Source organism: Stegodyphus dumicola, chromosome 10, assembly GCF_044657685.1.
Source record: "Stegodyphus dumicola isolate Sdum_Otavi_A_Nest chromosome 10, ASM4465768v1".
In the NCBI taxonomy this organism is placed as follows: domain Eukaryota; kingdom Metazoa; phylum Arthropoda; class Arachnida; order Araneae; family Eresidae; genus Stegodyphus; species Stegodyphus dumicola.
The window spans coordinates 160,441,710-160,456,954 of record NC_140777.1 but is presented as its reverse complement, the minus strand read 5'-3'; the positions used below and the strand labels follow the sequence as shown (position 1 = coordinate 160,456,954).

General features: G+C 33.5%; 1 protein-coding gene across 2 annotated transcripts in view; it reads right to left on the bottom strand.

The window, feature by feature from the left end:
- Positions 1-15,245, bottom strand: part of LOC118191091 (peptidyl-prolyl cis-trans isomerase FKBP4-like) — a 118,997-nt gene that overhangs the window by 36,186 nt on the left and 67,566 nt on the right. For both annotated transcript variants that reach the window (XM_035361887.2, XM_035361888.2), the window contains exon 6: positions 13,476-13,712. In XM_035361887.2, the coding sequence (XP_035217778.1) occupies positions 13,476-13,712 (237 nt within the window). The remainder of the gene's footprint in view (positions 1-13,475; positions 13,713-15,245) is intronic.

The window sequence follows — 15,245 nt, the reverse complement described above, 5'->3', positions numbered from 1 at the left end:
TGCAACATAGCGTTTGATTTCAGTGCGTAGGGACTCAAAGCGGTTTGTTATGGCTTCGAAGTATCATTTGGAAGAATCTGTAAAGTGGTGAATTAACGGCCGTTTAGAAGCAGGGCGGTCAATCATGGAAACAGCCACATGTCTGAATATTTCAAGACAGACAGTCTCTAAGCTATGGAAACAGTTTCAAAATGATGGAAGTGTTGTAAGGAGGCCTGGACAAGGTCGGAAACAAATGACAACTGCTTCTGAAGATCGGTATCTGGCATTAACTGCCCGTCGTAACAGAAAGGCTACTGCTCGCCAGTTAAGTTCAGAGCTTGCAGCCGCCACTGGAACTGTTGCATCACAGCAAACAATATACAGAAGGCTTAATGAAAAAGGCCTTTATGCCAGAAAGCCAAGGGTTGTGTTTTACTGTCTTCACAGAAAAAGAGGGATCTCTTTAATTGGTGTAAAGAACATCAAAACTTGGACTGAACATCAATGGTCCCATGTTCTCTTTACTGATGAGTCACGGTTTAGTTTAACTGGTGATTCTAAACGTGTTTACATCTGGAGGGAGTCAGGAACACGAAATGATCCCTCGAACATTGTGGAACGTGACTGTTTCGATAGTGGAGGTGTGATGGTATGGGGTGGAATAATGATCAATGGACGTACGCCCCTACACGTGTTCAGCAGTGGATCTGTGACAGGCCAGATATATCGAGATGAGGTCTCAGATCCTTATGTAAGACTTTTCAGGGGTGCATATGGACCTGACTTTTTATTTATGGATGATAATGCCCGTCCACATCGAGCAAACGTCGTTGATGAATTCCTTGAAAGTGAAGACATTAAGCGAATACCTTGGCCACCAAACTCTCCTGACCTTAACCCGATAGAGAACTTATGGGACTACCTTGGAAGAGCAATTGCACGTATGTATCCTCCTCCTAGAGATGTAAATGCTCTGAAGACGGCATTGCTGGAAGAGTGGAGATTAATTCCCCAAACTGTGGTTAACAACGTTATTTCCAGCCTTAAAACACATTGTGATATGTGTGTACAAGTCAGGGAAGATCGTATTCCATATTAAATTCGTAAGACTTAATTCTTTTTCTGAATCATTCCTTTTTTTCTTAACTCTCTTTGTCACACTTTATTACCATTTTTATTGTTTCATGCTACAATTTTATATCATATGAGGTGATCTTCAATTTTTTCTTTTGCATTTATGTGTCATCATGTTATGTATAATTCCACGAAAATTCATTAAATTATAAGTCGTAGTCTCTGAGAAATCCGTGAATTTATGCATGTAAACATAATTTTGGACATGAGTGTATATTAATTTCATAACTGCAAAACATTAAACATTCATAGGGTGGTGCTGCCATTTAGAATCGAAAGGAAACACTAGAAACTTACGATTATAGCTTTTGGTGTAGAGAAATTAGCATTTTTTCCTAGGTTAAAAAATTGACAAACACCTGGTATATATTATACACTGGTGCCCTTCAAAGGGTTAAATAAAGTTATCGCCTTCCATTTCATAAAGGCCCACAAACGGCCGAGCAATAAAGTAGCTGAACACTAGTAGTTCGTTCCAGGGTTTGAATCCCGGCAAATGGGTTGGTTGCATGGCCATTTTCGTGGTTTTTCTCATTGTAACGTGTATGCCAGCTGGTTTCCCTTAGAAAGTTCTTCACGAATGCATCCTTCCTTTTAAGCAGATAGCCCTACTTTGTTGTAATTTAATAATCCAGTTCAATCCATTTCATCAGTACTTTGCTGAGCCTTTATCAGTCTTTAGAGGCATTTTAAGGCATGAGATGAAAGGAAGGACTGGTTTCATCAAGAGGTGGTGTATTTAATTATGGCAAAGCACACGAGGGCTATCTGCCTAAGGGAAGGGATGCCTTCGTGGAGGACTTTCTAAGGGAAACTGGCTCGTATACACGTTACACATAGGGAAAACCACGAAAACGCCCATGCAAGCAGCCCGTTTGCGGGATTCGAACCTCGGACCGAACTAACAGTGTTCAGTGACTTTACCGCTCGGTAACTAGTGGGCGTTTCATCAAGAGCAAAAACATCTTTAGGTGACATCCACATACATTACTGGATAAATTCCTGAATATTCAAATAATTTGAGTAAGAAATCAAGGGATTCTCCGTTTATGATGATATAATGTTCTATAACGCAATTTAAATTTATACAAACATATAGTCAAAACCATTTGCTCTTCACTTTAATCTGCAATGATATCTATCGTTTTTGTCTTTTCCATTAGCACAAGCTCAATTGATGGTATTTCTTGGTGTACACGTCCAAGTGTTTTCTCTTTGAACACCCAAATTCCTTGAAGTATTCTGAAAGTTGATGGTATTTGCTGGTTTACACGTCCAAGTGTTTTCTCTTTGACCACCCAAATTCCTTAAAGTATTCTGAAAGTTATTCAAAAGCATCCAACTTTTTGAAACACCTTGGTATTTCTGACAGCCAAATTCCCCTTCAAATTTTTGCTTACTTCCCCCCCCCCCCCAATTTTCTTCTTTCCTTCTACATTTATTTTCAGTGCTCACCAGAAGAAAATCAGGATTTTTCGATTGTTACACTTCCATAAATTTTGCGTTCTGGTCTTTTTTTTTTTTTTTTTTTAAATATCAATTACATCAACTGTGTTTCAGTTGATGATAGCCTTTTCATTTTCTAGGCATTTTAACTATAAATAAAGTTTAAAGCAAAGTCCAAAGGATAAATATTTTAATTAAAAGTTTTTTGTTAAATGACAATAAAACAGTCCAGCAGTGTTTATTCTGTACCACTGAGTGACCCGATTATTATATCGGCTACAAACAATCTAAATCATATTAAAGGTTATGTTTTTTATAACACGAGAGAAAATTAGCTAATTAAAACACTCTTTTGAAGAGAATTAATGTAAAAATTTATACTTACATATATAATTTTTAAAGCTGAGATATGACCCAAACTATCAATGTCCTCTTTGCTTAACCTTCCAGCAAGCGCGTTTGCGTAAAATTTACAACAAATTCAGTTTTTAATGCATATTTTTTGCATATCGAAGCTGAGACGTCTAAAGGTCATTTCTATTCCTCCTTTCTACCCTTCCCCACATCATTGACTGTGCCAACAGGAAGTCATTTGACTTTTTTTTTTTTTTTTTAAGTGGGCTTTTGTGCTACATGGCAGCTTTTTCATAAAAGTTACAACACGCACATAGTCATGTTTTAAAATTCGGAAAATATTTTTTTTTTCCAAATATTTTGTAATTTTCTGTTATTAATTATCGTGTATTATTCAAATTTGAATACATTAGGCTCTGTAAATTTTATATCGGTTTTCATGGCAAAAAAAATATGTGCAACCAGTTCATTTTGCTCGGATTCTTCAAGAATTATCTGATTAAGGAAAGGAAGCCAAGGAAACCTTTGGATGGGAGAACAATAGCGATATCCATTCCTTTTTTTCTTTTATTTCTATTTTGTAGAAATAAATAAAAACGTTAAAGGTTAGTTTAAAGTGCGTTTTTGTAACCAGTAAGAAGTAAATTTCCTTGAAGAAGTAAGTAATGCTAAACTTACTTTTTTTTCCTACCAAGGTGTTTTCCTTTTTTATTGTCTATACTTGTCTTTGATGAATATTAAAAAGCGCTTCGATTTTAAAATATAATTATTAGATAATAAATTTAAAATTTTCTATAATGAAATACATCATTGCATTTCCATATTAAGAACTTAAAAATAATTTACTTATATTTGAATGTGATATCATTTGTATTTTGCAAATATTAATATTTATTTCTTAACAAATTTATTATCAATATTCACTCACTGTCGTTTTTCATGCCAAAAACGGTAAAATAACGGATGTCGTAAAAAATACGACACACATGTGCTCATACAAAACTGCCAAGCGCGCGTGCTGGAAGGTTAAAAACATTGTGAAAATAAACATCAAACAAACTTAAAAAAAAAAAAAAAAAAAAATTTAGCTTTTCATATAGTATTAATAAATATTTATTTGCATCATTGAGGAAAAAAAAATTCATATCATTAATTCTCCTTAAAAATTTATTTGAAATTTAAGGTTACAAATAGCTGTGGCAATTCACTGTAACAAAAATCCATAAACCACATTTGGTGATATTATCGCTCAAAATAAAAAAGATCCATAAACCATATTTGGTGTTATTATCGCTCAAAAAAAAGATGCCAAATTTCAAAGCGCGAAAATATGGAAATTCGAGTATATGTTAGAAAATTTTTAATAAAAAAACTCTAATTTTTTGCAGGTATGCTTAGAAATACACATACTTTAAGATGATGGTAAAAATTTCATTGGGTTTTTTTTCAAAATTTTTTTTCAAAAAATTCATAAATATTATTTAAAAATAAAAATTTAAAAATAAAACACAAAAAAGTAGGTGAATTTTATTTGGAATGAACCTAAATTTTGAAATGTGAAAGGAAAAATAAAAAAAAATTAATAAAAAAAGAGATATTAATAAATATTATGCCAAATTCAATTAACATAGAGGAGCTAAAATTTTGAGGACTAATTTTTTTAAAAACTACTCGTACGATTTTTAAAAAACTTGGCAGTCTGGCATAATTTGAGTCGTAGAATCGAAATACAGGAAAAAATTGGTATGCCATTCCAGAAAAAGTCTGACTTTGTGTCAAAATACGTATGTTAGAATAGTGCTATATATAAATCTAACATGTATTTTAAGTCGTGCTTTCGAGACGTGAAAAACGCAACTTGAATTTCGTCAACCGGCCCGGCCTGGTAGAATGGGAGATATAGAACTGTCACTCCCCTTCCTTCCTTTTTTTTTAGATTTGTATTACCTACGAAAACATCGTAAGGAAAAGGGCATATTGTAAACTTGGAAAACCTAGCCCTTCCACCTCTAAACCAAATTTGACTCTGAATAAGAGAATGTTGTGTATATGATTTGACAAAATACACTATGAGCTTTTAAAACCAAACGAAAAGTTCAATTCAGAGAAGTATTGTCAGCAACTGGATAATAGCAGTCCAAAAAAAAAGAGACCGGTGATGTTTAACAGTAAGGACATGATAATGCCAGGCCACATGCTGCTTTGGGGACTCGTCAAAAAATTGCAGAACTAGGCTGGGAAATTCTGTCACATCCACCAAATTTTCCGGACTTAGCACCCTCCGACTATCACTTGTTTCTGCCGTTACAAAATTTTTTGAAGGGCAAAAAATTCGAAAATGAAGATATCAAACTAGCACTTATTCAATTTTTCAAAGGACATGATAATGCCAGGCCACATGCTGCTTTGGGGACTCGTCAAAAAATTGCAGAACTAGGCTGGGAAATTCTGTCACATCCACCAAATTTTCCGGACTTAGCACCCTCCGACTATCACTTGTTTCTGCCGTTACAAAATTTTTTGAAGGGCAAAAAATTCGAAAATGAAGATATCAAACTAGCACTTATTCAATTTTTCACATCAAAAGATGAAACATTTTTCAAAAATGGAATATACAAACTGCCCTCACGCTGGCAAGAAATCATTAACAGTAATGGCAATTATATTATTTAGTACTGTTTATTGATGGTAAGAAAAATTTGTGTTCTGTTTTATTCAAAAAAAGGACAGAACCTTTTCAAGGAACCTTATAAAACTGTACTAAAAAGCTAAAATAAGGAATATTAACAATTACAAAAATTTAGTCACGTCTAGCTTAATAGTATTTTAATCAGTGTGCCTTCAAGTTTGATATATTTTACTAATCGCAATCATTTTATTTACCACAGACTGAATTAAAACTTTAAAAGTTTTGGCTTAAAAGTATAACTGATTTGCTTCTAATAAAAGTTTGTCACTGTCACTGATGAGAATGACAGTTAATGATCATGAGTTATATTTTAAACTCAAGAATTACCGAATTTTTGACATAATATGTTCTTGAAAGCAAAATGCATACTTGCCAACTTAAGACACTAAAAAATCAGATTTTTTTAAGAAATCAGTTGATTTTTCTCAACGATGAAAAGACTTTTTAAGTGATAAAAATATTCTTTTAATAATGAATTGACTTTAAATAAATAGGTGTAAGTTCAGTTACTAGTTTTTAAACGCAAACAGTACAAAAATACTTACTTGTAAAAAACATTTTTATAATTTGTAGTTTTTACCAAAAAAAAAAAAAAAAAAAAAATTTAATCAGTTTTCGTACAAATGCTTTTAACGGTGGCAGATTTTGCTTTCATTAACCCCTTCGCGCCGACTGTCACGACTACGTGCCAATGAACACACTCACCTACCGGCCGACACGCAGGCGTGACAGAGCATTTTTCCCGTTTACTACCTACTGTCACGTATTTGTGCCAGCGTCCTGGAACGTTTTTCAAACTATAATTTCTGCCACAAGATGGCACTGTATGTCCATATGGTTTCAGATACATGTAAATTAGACCTTCTACTCGAAATGAGAGAAGTATGACTCACATAGACGTGTTTTTGATTATATAAACAAACGGGGAACTAAATGTTTCTGAATGGCGTGATTTATGACGTTTCTTTAAATCGCACTTTATTCGCACATGGTAGTTGTTTATTGTAAGTAGAAGTTTTATATGCGCTAAAGCGTTGAGTATTTTGGTTTACAGTTCAGTTTTTAGAAAATAATTATATCTTGTTAGACATGAATTCTTTCTGTTTTTACTGTTGCAATGTCGAAGTGTCGAAAACGTTTAACAGAGCATGAAATAGCAGAAATGATGCAAAATATTTCAGATATTGATTCTGAAATTCTGTTATTCTGATATTGATTCTGAAAGATTAACTGAAAGACATTTTATAAACTTTGTTCAGAAGAGACTGATGAGAAAATGAGACGACGATGCTTCATTTGTTCACATTCCCGGAAAAATCCTCCAAAACGGCAAATGTGTTATTACGAGTTCAAGGAATGTAACGTAGGACTGTGTGTAGATCCCTGTTTTCAAATTTTTCATACGAAAAGAGAATTTTAAGTAATATATTTAGTTTTCAGATGTATAATGTTAAAAGTCATAAAATGATGAGTAATTAAAATAAAATGTGTAAAATATGCATTTAAACAAGAAATAAGGTAATTAAAGTATATATATAAAAATATTTATAAAGCATAAGCCGTTTAAATACTCTATAGAGCATTATTAAACAATTCGTTGATACTTCAGAAATTTCATGGATTTAGGCTTAGTAGCAAAAAAGCCCCCGGCCCTGGAGAGACGCTCGCGGAAGGACACTGCCGGCCTCCGCGATAAGCGCGCGTTTTCGCTACCTGGCTCGAAGGGGTTAAAAAGAAACTTCATAATTTTGTTCATAGCGATTGCCACATAGGCCTGCTTTTGCTAATAAAAGTTTTTCTAATGTGTCATTACTAATTTTAGATCTACATTTAGTCCTTGCTTTTGACATTGGCCGGAGAACAGTCCAAAATGGGAGAGTTCGCAAATCTCAAAATAAAAATTGTCAAAATAAATTTCAGAAATGCTTTGCATCTGAAGCATTTCCAGTTTAGATCTTGGAGAAATATACAGTTTCACCAGTATATATGCATTATTCGGTAGGCCATTGGCAGAAATTTCAGTAACTGCCAGCAACTGGCAATCATTACTGCGGAATTCAAAAGTGGTCCCTAATGCTAAATCGGTTTACTTGGCCAGTCGATAGGATAATATGCAAGTACCATTTCAGCAAATGAAAGATAATTATCAGCATTATTACATCATAAATATGTGTCTAATCTGCTTAAATAAATAAATAAATAAAAAAGAAGGAAAGAAAGATTATATGGATACTTCACTTGCCAAATCGATTAACTCCATAAAACAAGAAATTGAGAAAAATGATAAAATATTATATGTTGTTTTTTAAAATTCTTTTCAAACAAAAAATTTGAAAATATGATGTAGACTGTATTATTGCAATAGATTTTATGCAATATTTGATTATTATTGCAATATTTGATTTGACGACATATAGAAAGTATAAGATGGAATATACTTGGAGTAATTGTTATTAATATTGCTACAATATTTTCATGATTAGGGGAGCTAATCGATTTGGCAAGTAAAAGTAAATTATTAATTCAAATTCAGTCTTTGAATTATTCTTTTATTACGGAAAAATGTCATTATATAAATATATGTTTTATTAAAGAGTTTAGCACAAATGAATAATAACTATTTTGTTACTCGTACATAATATTACGAGTATTATTACTTTGTTTAAATTGCATTATCCATCATTATAAATGATGTCATCTTCGTTAGCTGTATTTGAGCTCCCATCCTGTCGATTTGTTCTTAAAGTTTTATAATACTCGTGTTTAATAGGAGGAATAAATTTCAACAAGTCCATTATATCTTTTCTCTTGTCACTATTCTACCTGTTGGATGCAATAAAGGCTGGATCACATTTTTCAGACATAGTGGTCTACCTGCTACACTTTTCGTATATTTATGGCACTAAATTCGATATCTTCGTTAAAGTCATACTTAAATTGTATCAGATAGGCTTTCGACTTTTCTGTCCAGTGCATTTTGAGCCAATTTACTGGCATCCCTGTAAATGATACCTTTCTATTATTGATAGAATTTTCTAAAGTACTTGTACAGAAAAAAGTCCTGATGCGTCATTTGAACGATATTAAATGGTGCTTTCTTTTTACAGGTTTTTATTATATTATACCAATCATCTGGCGAAAACATATTCTGAACTTTTTTTGCTTGAGATTCGATGATAGCAAATTGTGAATCATTAGGCAAATAACTCTGTCCCCTTTCTAGACATTTCATTTCAATTGATTCAGCTTGTATTTCTGTACTTTGAAGCAATTTCAATAAACTTAAAACAGTTTTAATATTTCCATTTTGGCCCCTACATGAGTCTGAGTAGGTCATTATTTTTTACAGTTTTTAGCACAAATCTTTATATACTTTACTAAACATGAAGAAATTTCCTGAGACCCACGAGATCCCTCAGTTTCTGGCCAAACGAACATGTGACTTATACTTTTATTAAAATCATGGCATCCAAAATATTATAAACATATATATTTTGTTTATAGTAAGCTATCGATGTAGTCAATTTTGGAAAGGCTAAAGCTTTTTCCAAGTCAAAAGAAAATACAGAAATGTCTTCGGATGTTACCATCCGATCGGCAGCCATATGACTACGAGCCTGTTCAGCCTTTGGCAAGTGAGCGTACTTTTCGATTTTTGCCATTCTCATTTCCTCACTGTCAGAAGACTCAATTTTTATTTGTAGATTTCACAAGTTTCGCATGTATCTTTAGGTGGTTGCTTAAAATGCACAATAAATTTAGTCGAGAATACCTTGTAATAATATTTTTCTTTCACTGGTTCTATATTTCCTTCCGTACATTGCACGATGTAAAGTTCGTACATTTTCTTAATATTTAAGTCCGGATTTAAGTACACTCATGTCCATAAATTAAGGATAATACAAAATCAGGCAAAGAAAGAGTTAGAAGCAAAACAAATTTGACTTATTTGTAAAGCTTTTGTTTAATAAATAAGCTTTACAAATAAGTCAAATTTGGTAAAGAACAAAAAAAGATGCTATATGTTTGATGTTATTAAAAGAATAGCATTTTTTTCCCTCCCTGGAGCAAATTGAAAAAAAAAAAAAAAAAAAAAAAAAAAAAAAAAAAAAAAAAAAACTATTTACAAAAAACCAATATTACATGGTTGGTATGATTGTTAATACATTGTATGTCTCCCAGGCGATGCAATACAGTCCATACAACGCCTAGGCATGCTGAGTATCAAATTATCGATCTAATCTTGGGTGATATTATACCACTCAAAAAGCAATGTTCTCCGAAGTTCCGGTAGACATGTAGGAGGAGGTTGACAGTCTGCAACTCATCGGCCAAGCATGTCCCACACGTGCTCTACTTGATTCAAGTCCGGTGAGAATGCTGGCCAGTCCATACGGGTGATATCTTCTGATTGAAGGCATTCGCTTACGATGTTTGCATGGTGAAGACGGGCGTTGTCATCCATAAACACAAATTGTGCGCCCATGCCACCCCGAAACAAACGTACATATTCCAGAATGACGTCCCGATAGATTTGGCTTGTCATGGTTCCAATTTGAACATGTAGGTCAGTTCTGGAACCCAGAATAATTCCACCCCAAACGAGCACTCCTGCACCACTGTAACCGTAACGTTCAATGATGTTTTCTTGGTGGTAACGGGTATCTGGAGCTCTCCATATGAAAGTCCGACAAAAATCAGACTGCAAGCTAAACCTGGGCTCGTCGGAAAACATCACACAAGCCCACTGTTGTGGTGTCCACAATGCATGTTCTCTACTCCAGGCTAACCACAGGCGACAGTGAGTTGTAGTTAGTGGAATGCATCTGACAGGTCTACGAGCATACAGACCAATCTGCCCTAAGCGTCTGTACACGGTCTACCTCGAAATTGTCGTACCAGTAGCTGAAGAGAGCTGACAAGACAGGTCTGAGACTGTGCTCCACCTGTTTCTTTTGGCAGTAACTGCCAAATACTGGTCCTCATTCGGCATTGTAACTCTGGGGTGACCTGTGCTGTAACATCTACTCACATTACCATCACCTTGGAATCGTTGCCAAAGCCTGGAGATGACACTCTGGGCAATTCCAAGTTTGTCTGATACTTCCAGTTGGGTACGCCCACATTCCAGACGGCCGATAATTCTACCACGTAAAAAATCATCCAACTGCGTCCTTTGTGTCATAACTATTTGGTTATTGCACAGAAATGCTTATAAAGCGCCTGCGAACACTTTTACTTCTTTGCCTGTATTCCTTATATATCACTCTCTTACACTCTCGTCATTGTGACGTACCATCGGTGTCATCTGGTTACTTCCTGAAATTTGCATATTATTCTTGAAGATGTGTGTAGTGATTTTACAGGTGATATATTTATTTTAGAGTTCGATTTCCGCGTGACTCTGAATTATCCTTAATTTATGGACATGAGTGTATTTTCTCCTTGGGTTATAAGTTCTTGTGTACGCGGGAAATGAGTTTATATGTTTTATAACATATGTGTCATCAATTTTGTTACCTGGAACATAGCGACCATGATAATCAATCAACAATGAAACTTGTTCCTTACAGCAGTAGTCGTATAGTCGCACATCACTTATCTGATAGGTATCCTTAAAATATTTTTTGCAAACCGAAATATCATCTTTTCCGAGTCTTCGATAATAATACGTGAAAGAACATGATCTCAGAATTTTACTGTTAACCTTCGGATGCCTTCTTTTTATTTCTTTGACTTTAATGCACCCTCTTAAAAAAATATTTTGCTCAACTTGACTATCTAACTGATAAAATGCCTCCATGGCAGCTTTTCTTTCATCCGAAATGTTTTTTTCATTGCACTTCTGATGACATCGACATGACAGATTTGCAAATGTTTTTTCAGATATTAAACGTCCACTTCTATTTTTGTATCCTAAACCTTTTATTCTGTTATTTTTTTTTTTTTTTTTTTTTTGACATTTCGGTTCCATTTACCAGGATTATGGCTTCTTTTTCGTCCTGTTAAATTATTTGCTGCGATTTTTTCATTGCAGTGATCAGATGACGAATCCGAATAAATACAAAATCGTTTTCTTGAGCCGAGCTTTCTGCCAATAATTTGTATTGAAGAACCATCCGATTCATTATTTTCCTTACTCAAATAATTCTTATTAACATCTTCCATCTTAATTTTATAATGGTTTATTTCTTTTAAAAAAAAGAATTCACAGTAAAATTGAAATTTATAAGTATCCTCACTTCACTTCACTTGTGGCAGTTCGAATACAACTAATTTATATTTTACTTTTCTCGTGCTTAGTTCGTGTGAGCCATAACAGCTCTCGTCTAATGGGAATAATGAAATTATACGAACAACTTACAGATGTCTCCGTAGGAGAGGAAAAATAGTGCAGCGGGTTAAATAAATTTTTATTATGATATAAATACATTATAGTATGGAGTTAATCAAATTGGCTTCTGACATAAATTATTTATTATTCAATGGCTAAATGATTTTGCATTTAGTGGTGTTAGTACTTATTATTAGAGAAATTTGTTTTTAATATGCACAGTTAGGAGCTAATGAAGTGCTTTGATATTAAAATTTAATAAAATTCCAAAAATGAAGTTAATCGATTTGGCAAGTAAAGCATTCATATTCTGCTTCCACAACAAAAATTTTTAATACTTTATACTGATTCTTTTTACTTTTGTACAAGCAGTTAAAAAGATATTCATCAAAAACAAAATTGATTAATAAATACAGACAATATAGCAACTGTGTTTTTCACAAAAATCAAAATAAATAAATAAAAAAAAATCTTTATGCTGTTTACATTATGCCCAAAAGGGCACTTCTTAAATATTTTGTGTGTTACCTATATTTAATAAATATCATGTTCTTCACACTTAAAACACATAAAATTCAATTCAACAGCACTATCACATAATATTCAAAAGAGCATATCTTTAGAATTTCCGATACACAGTCTTGTGCACTGGAGATAATTTTTCTTTTTCTTACAGTGTTTCTGCTGCTCGCTTTGAAATTATTGACTTTCTTTATCAAAAACTCCTTAAAGTTTTACAAAATACGAAATCGATAATAAAACAAATTCCAAATTTCAAATTTGGGCTTCCAGATGTCCATATTCGCAGGTTCTAGATGTCCATATTCAGGGTTATGTCATTGAAAATTTGATGGTTCTCGGTACCACTGTTTTATCACAATGCGAGAAACATACATACATTTATGCAGATTCTTCATTATTTAATTTCTTCAAATCTAATACAAGGCAATAATATTTGGTGGCAGCAGTTCAAAATGTGAAATGGACATTAAGAGTGATTCGACGCAAAATCACAAAACAAAAACAACAGTCCCTCAGGAACAAAGCCCCTTTAAACTAACAATTGTTCTTCTCACACCTGCTTCCATCCAGCTAGCATGTAATATTCCATCACTTAACACTTATTTATATTCAATGTAGGCTCGTAATTCTGGAATTGTAAATAAATTTGTCACAGGATGCTTTACTGTATTTTATTACATTATGAATAGCACCTAAAATATTTCTGCAAACCTATAAGCAGTTGAGCTATGTTAAACCTATGAGCTTTGTCATTCACGAAAAAGTAAGATTACCACCATTTTTATTTTTATTTTTTTTTTTTTTTTTACACAATCACCTAAAGTTATGAGTATTATAACATTGTCGTTTCTATTTTAAATGAAAATAGATGTTCCTCCAACTCTAGTAAGTTCTAATAAATGAGTTTCTAAAGGACAAAAAAAAAAAAAAAAAAAAAAAAAATGACCTCCCCCTTTCCTCAAAATGAACTACTACATTTTTATATTAAAAATATTAATAAGTATGATTAGTTACCTGGCCTTTTCTGAAAAGTCCTTTAGCATTTTTTGATTCTATTTCTAGAGCTTTGTCACAGTTTTCAATAACTTGATGATGATTCTCTAGCTTCAAGTAGCAAGCAGCTAAATTAAGATAACCAGCAACTAAAAGAGTATTCTTTTTTTCTTTTGCTTCTCCTTCTAGATCAGATTCGTATTGAAGATAATTTATGATCTTTTTATACTGTTTTGTTGCCAATTCATATTTGCCATTCTGCAAGTTAAATAAAAATTCTGAGTATCAAATTTCAATAGAATACTAAATACTAAGCTTAGACAGACAGTTAAACATAAAATCAAATAATCACATAAGACATGGAATTAAACAACACACATATAGGTTAAATCATTCTATCTTAAAACAAATAATACTTTTATCACTTCTGAGTCAAATAATAAAACAATCAAATAATTATTGATCACCAAGTGCCGAGGATAATTTATGGTTACACTTTAAAGAAACAAAGGAAACAAAATGTAAATAGCTTAAAAGACATTGCTAACCATTTACTTAATGCATAACTGAATTTTTTATTAAGTTTGGATTTATCATAATTTTCTCCTAACATATTGGTTGCATTCCTGCAAAGAAAAACTTTGATTTTTACACATTTTACAAAAGTCTCCAGCATTCATACACTTTCATGATGAATGCCTCAGGAGCTCTGTAATTTCACTGTTTAACTATAAACTACCCCAATTACTAAAAGCAAACAAAAGATCTTCTACTCCCTCAGCCAGCTAGCCTCCTGAAAGTTTGGGCCAAAGCCAAAACTTTGAAATCCACAAACAGTCCATTAAAAGATATTTTTCTAGGGTCCTTTCAGTACTTCAAAGTAAAAAGAGAATTCTGGAACTGTAATTCAAAACACCTCTACCACACTGAACCTGAGCCCTTTTCCGTCCAGTAATTTTGGATATACTTCAAGATAACTGCATATGCATTTATCTAAAAATATTAAGGCAAATACTGTTGAATATACACCAAAGAGCCATTATATTATGACCACCCTCCATCTATAACAATGGGCTTACCCAGGAACAAAACCACTGCATGTATGCGGCTGATGTTGGAGTATATAAAGTGGCTATGCATTGTCTTTCCATATATATTGCGATTAGTGGCATAATGGGAAAAGTAGCTAACTTATCAGCCTTTGATGAAGATCAAATCATTATAGCTCAGCAACCGGAAACATCAATTTAATGGGTTGTTCACATGTAATTGTGAGCACATATCGAAAGTGGTGTACAGATGGTGAAATGACAAGTCGTTGACCAGCAGTGTGTTGTCGATGGCACATTAATTCCAGAGGAGAGCGGAGATTGCTATGCATTGTTCACCATTACCAAAGAGCTACAATAGCCGAAATCATCACCAGCCTACAACAGTGGCAAACCAGACTGTGTTTCTCAACACACTGTGCAGCGCACATTGCTGCATATGGGCCTACGCACCCAGAGACCGAAGCATGTCCCTTCACTGACGGCATGTCATCGTCAACCACATCTGCAATGGGCCAAGAAACATCGAATTGGACATTAAAAGAATGGGAGAAAGTTGCATGGTCTGATAAATCACATTTTCTGTTCCATCACATCAACAGGCATGTGCTAATATGCCAATTTCCAAATGAAACCCTGGCTCTTGGATTCACAGTTGGATGAAAACAAGCCAGTGGCGAGGGTATTATAGTGTGGGCAATGTTTTCATGGAGCATATTAAGACCCATAATCACAATAGAAT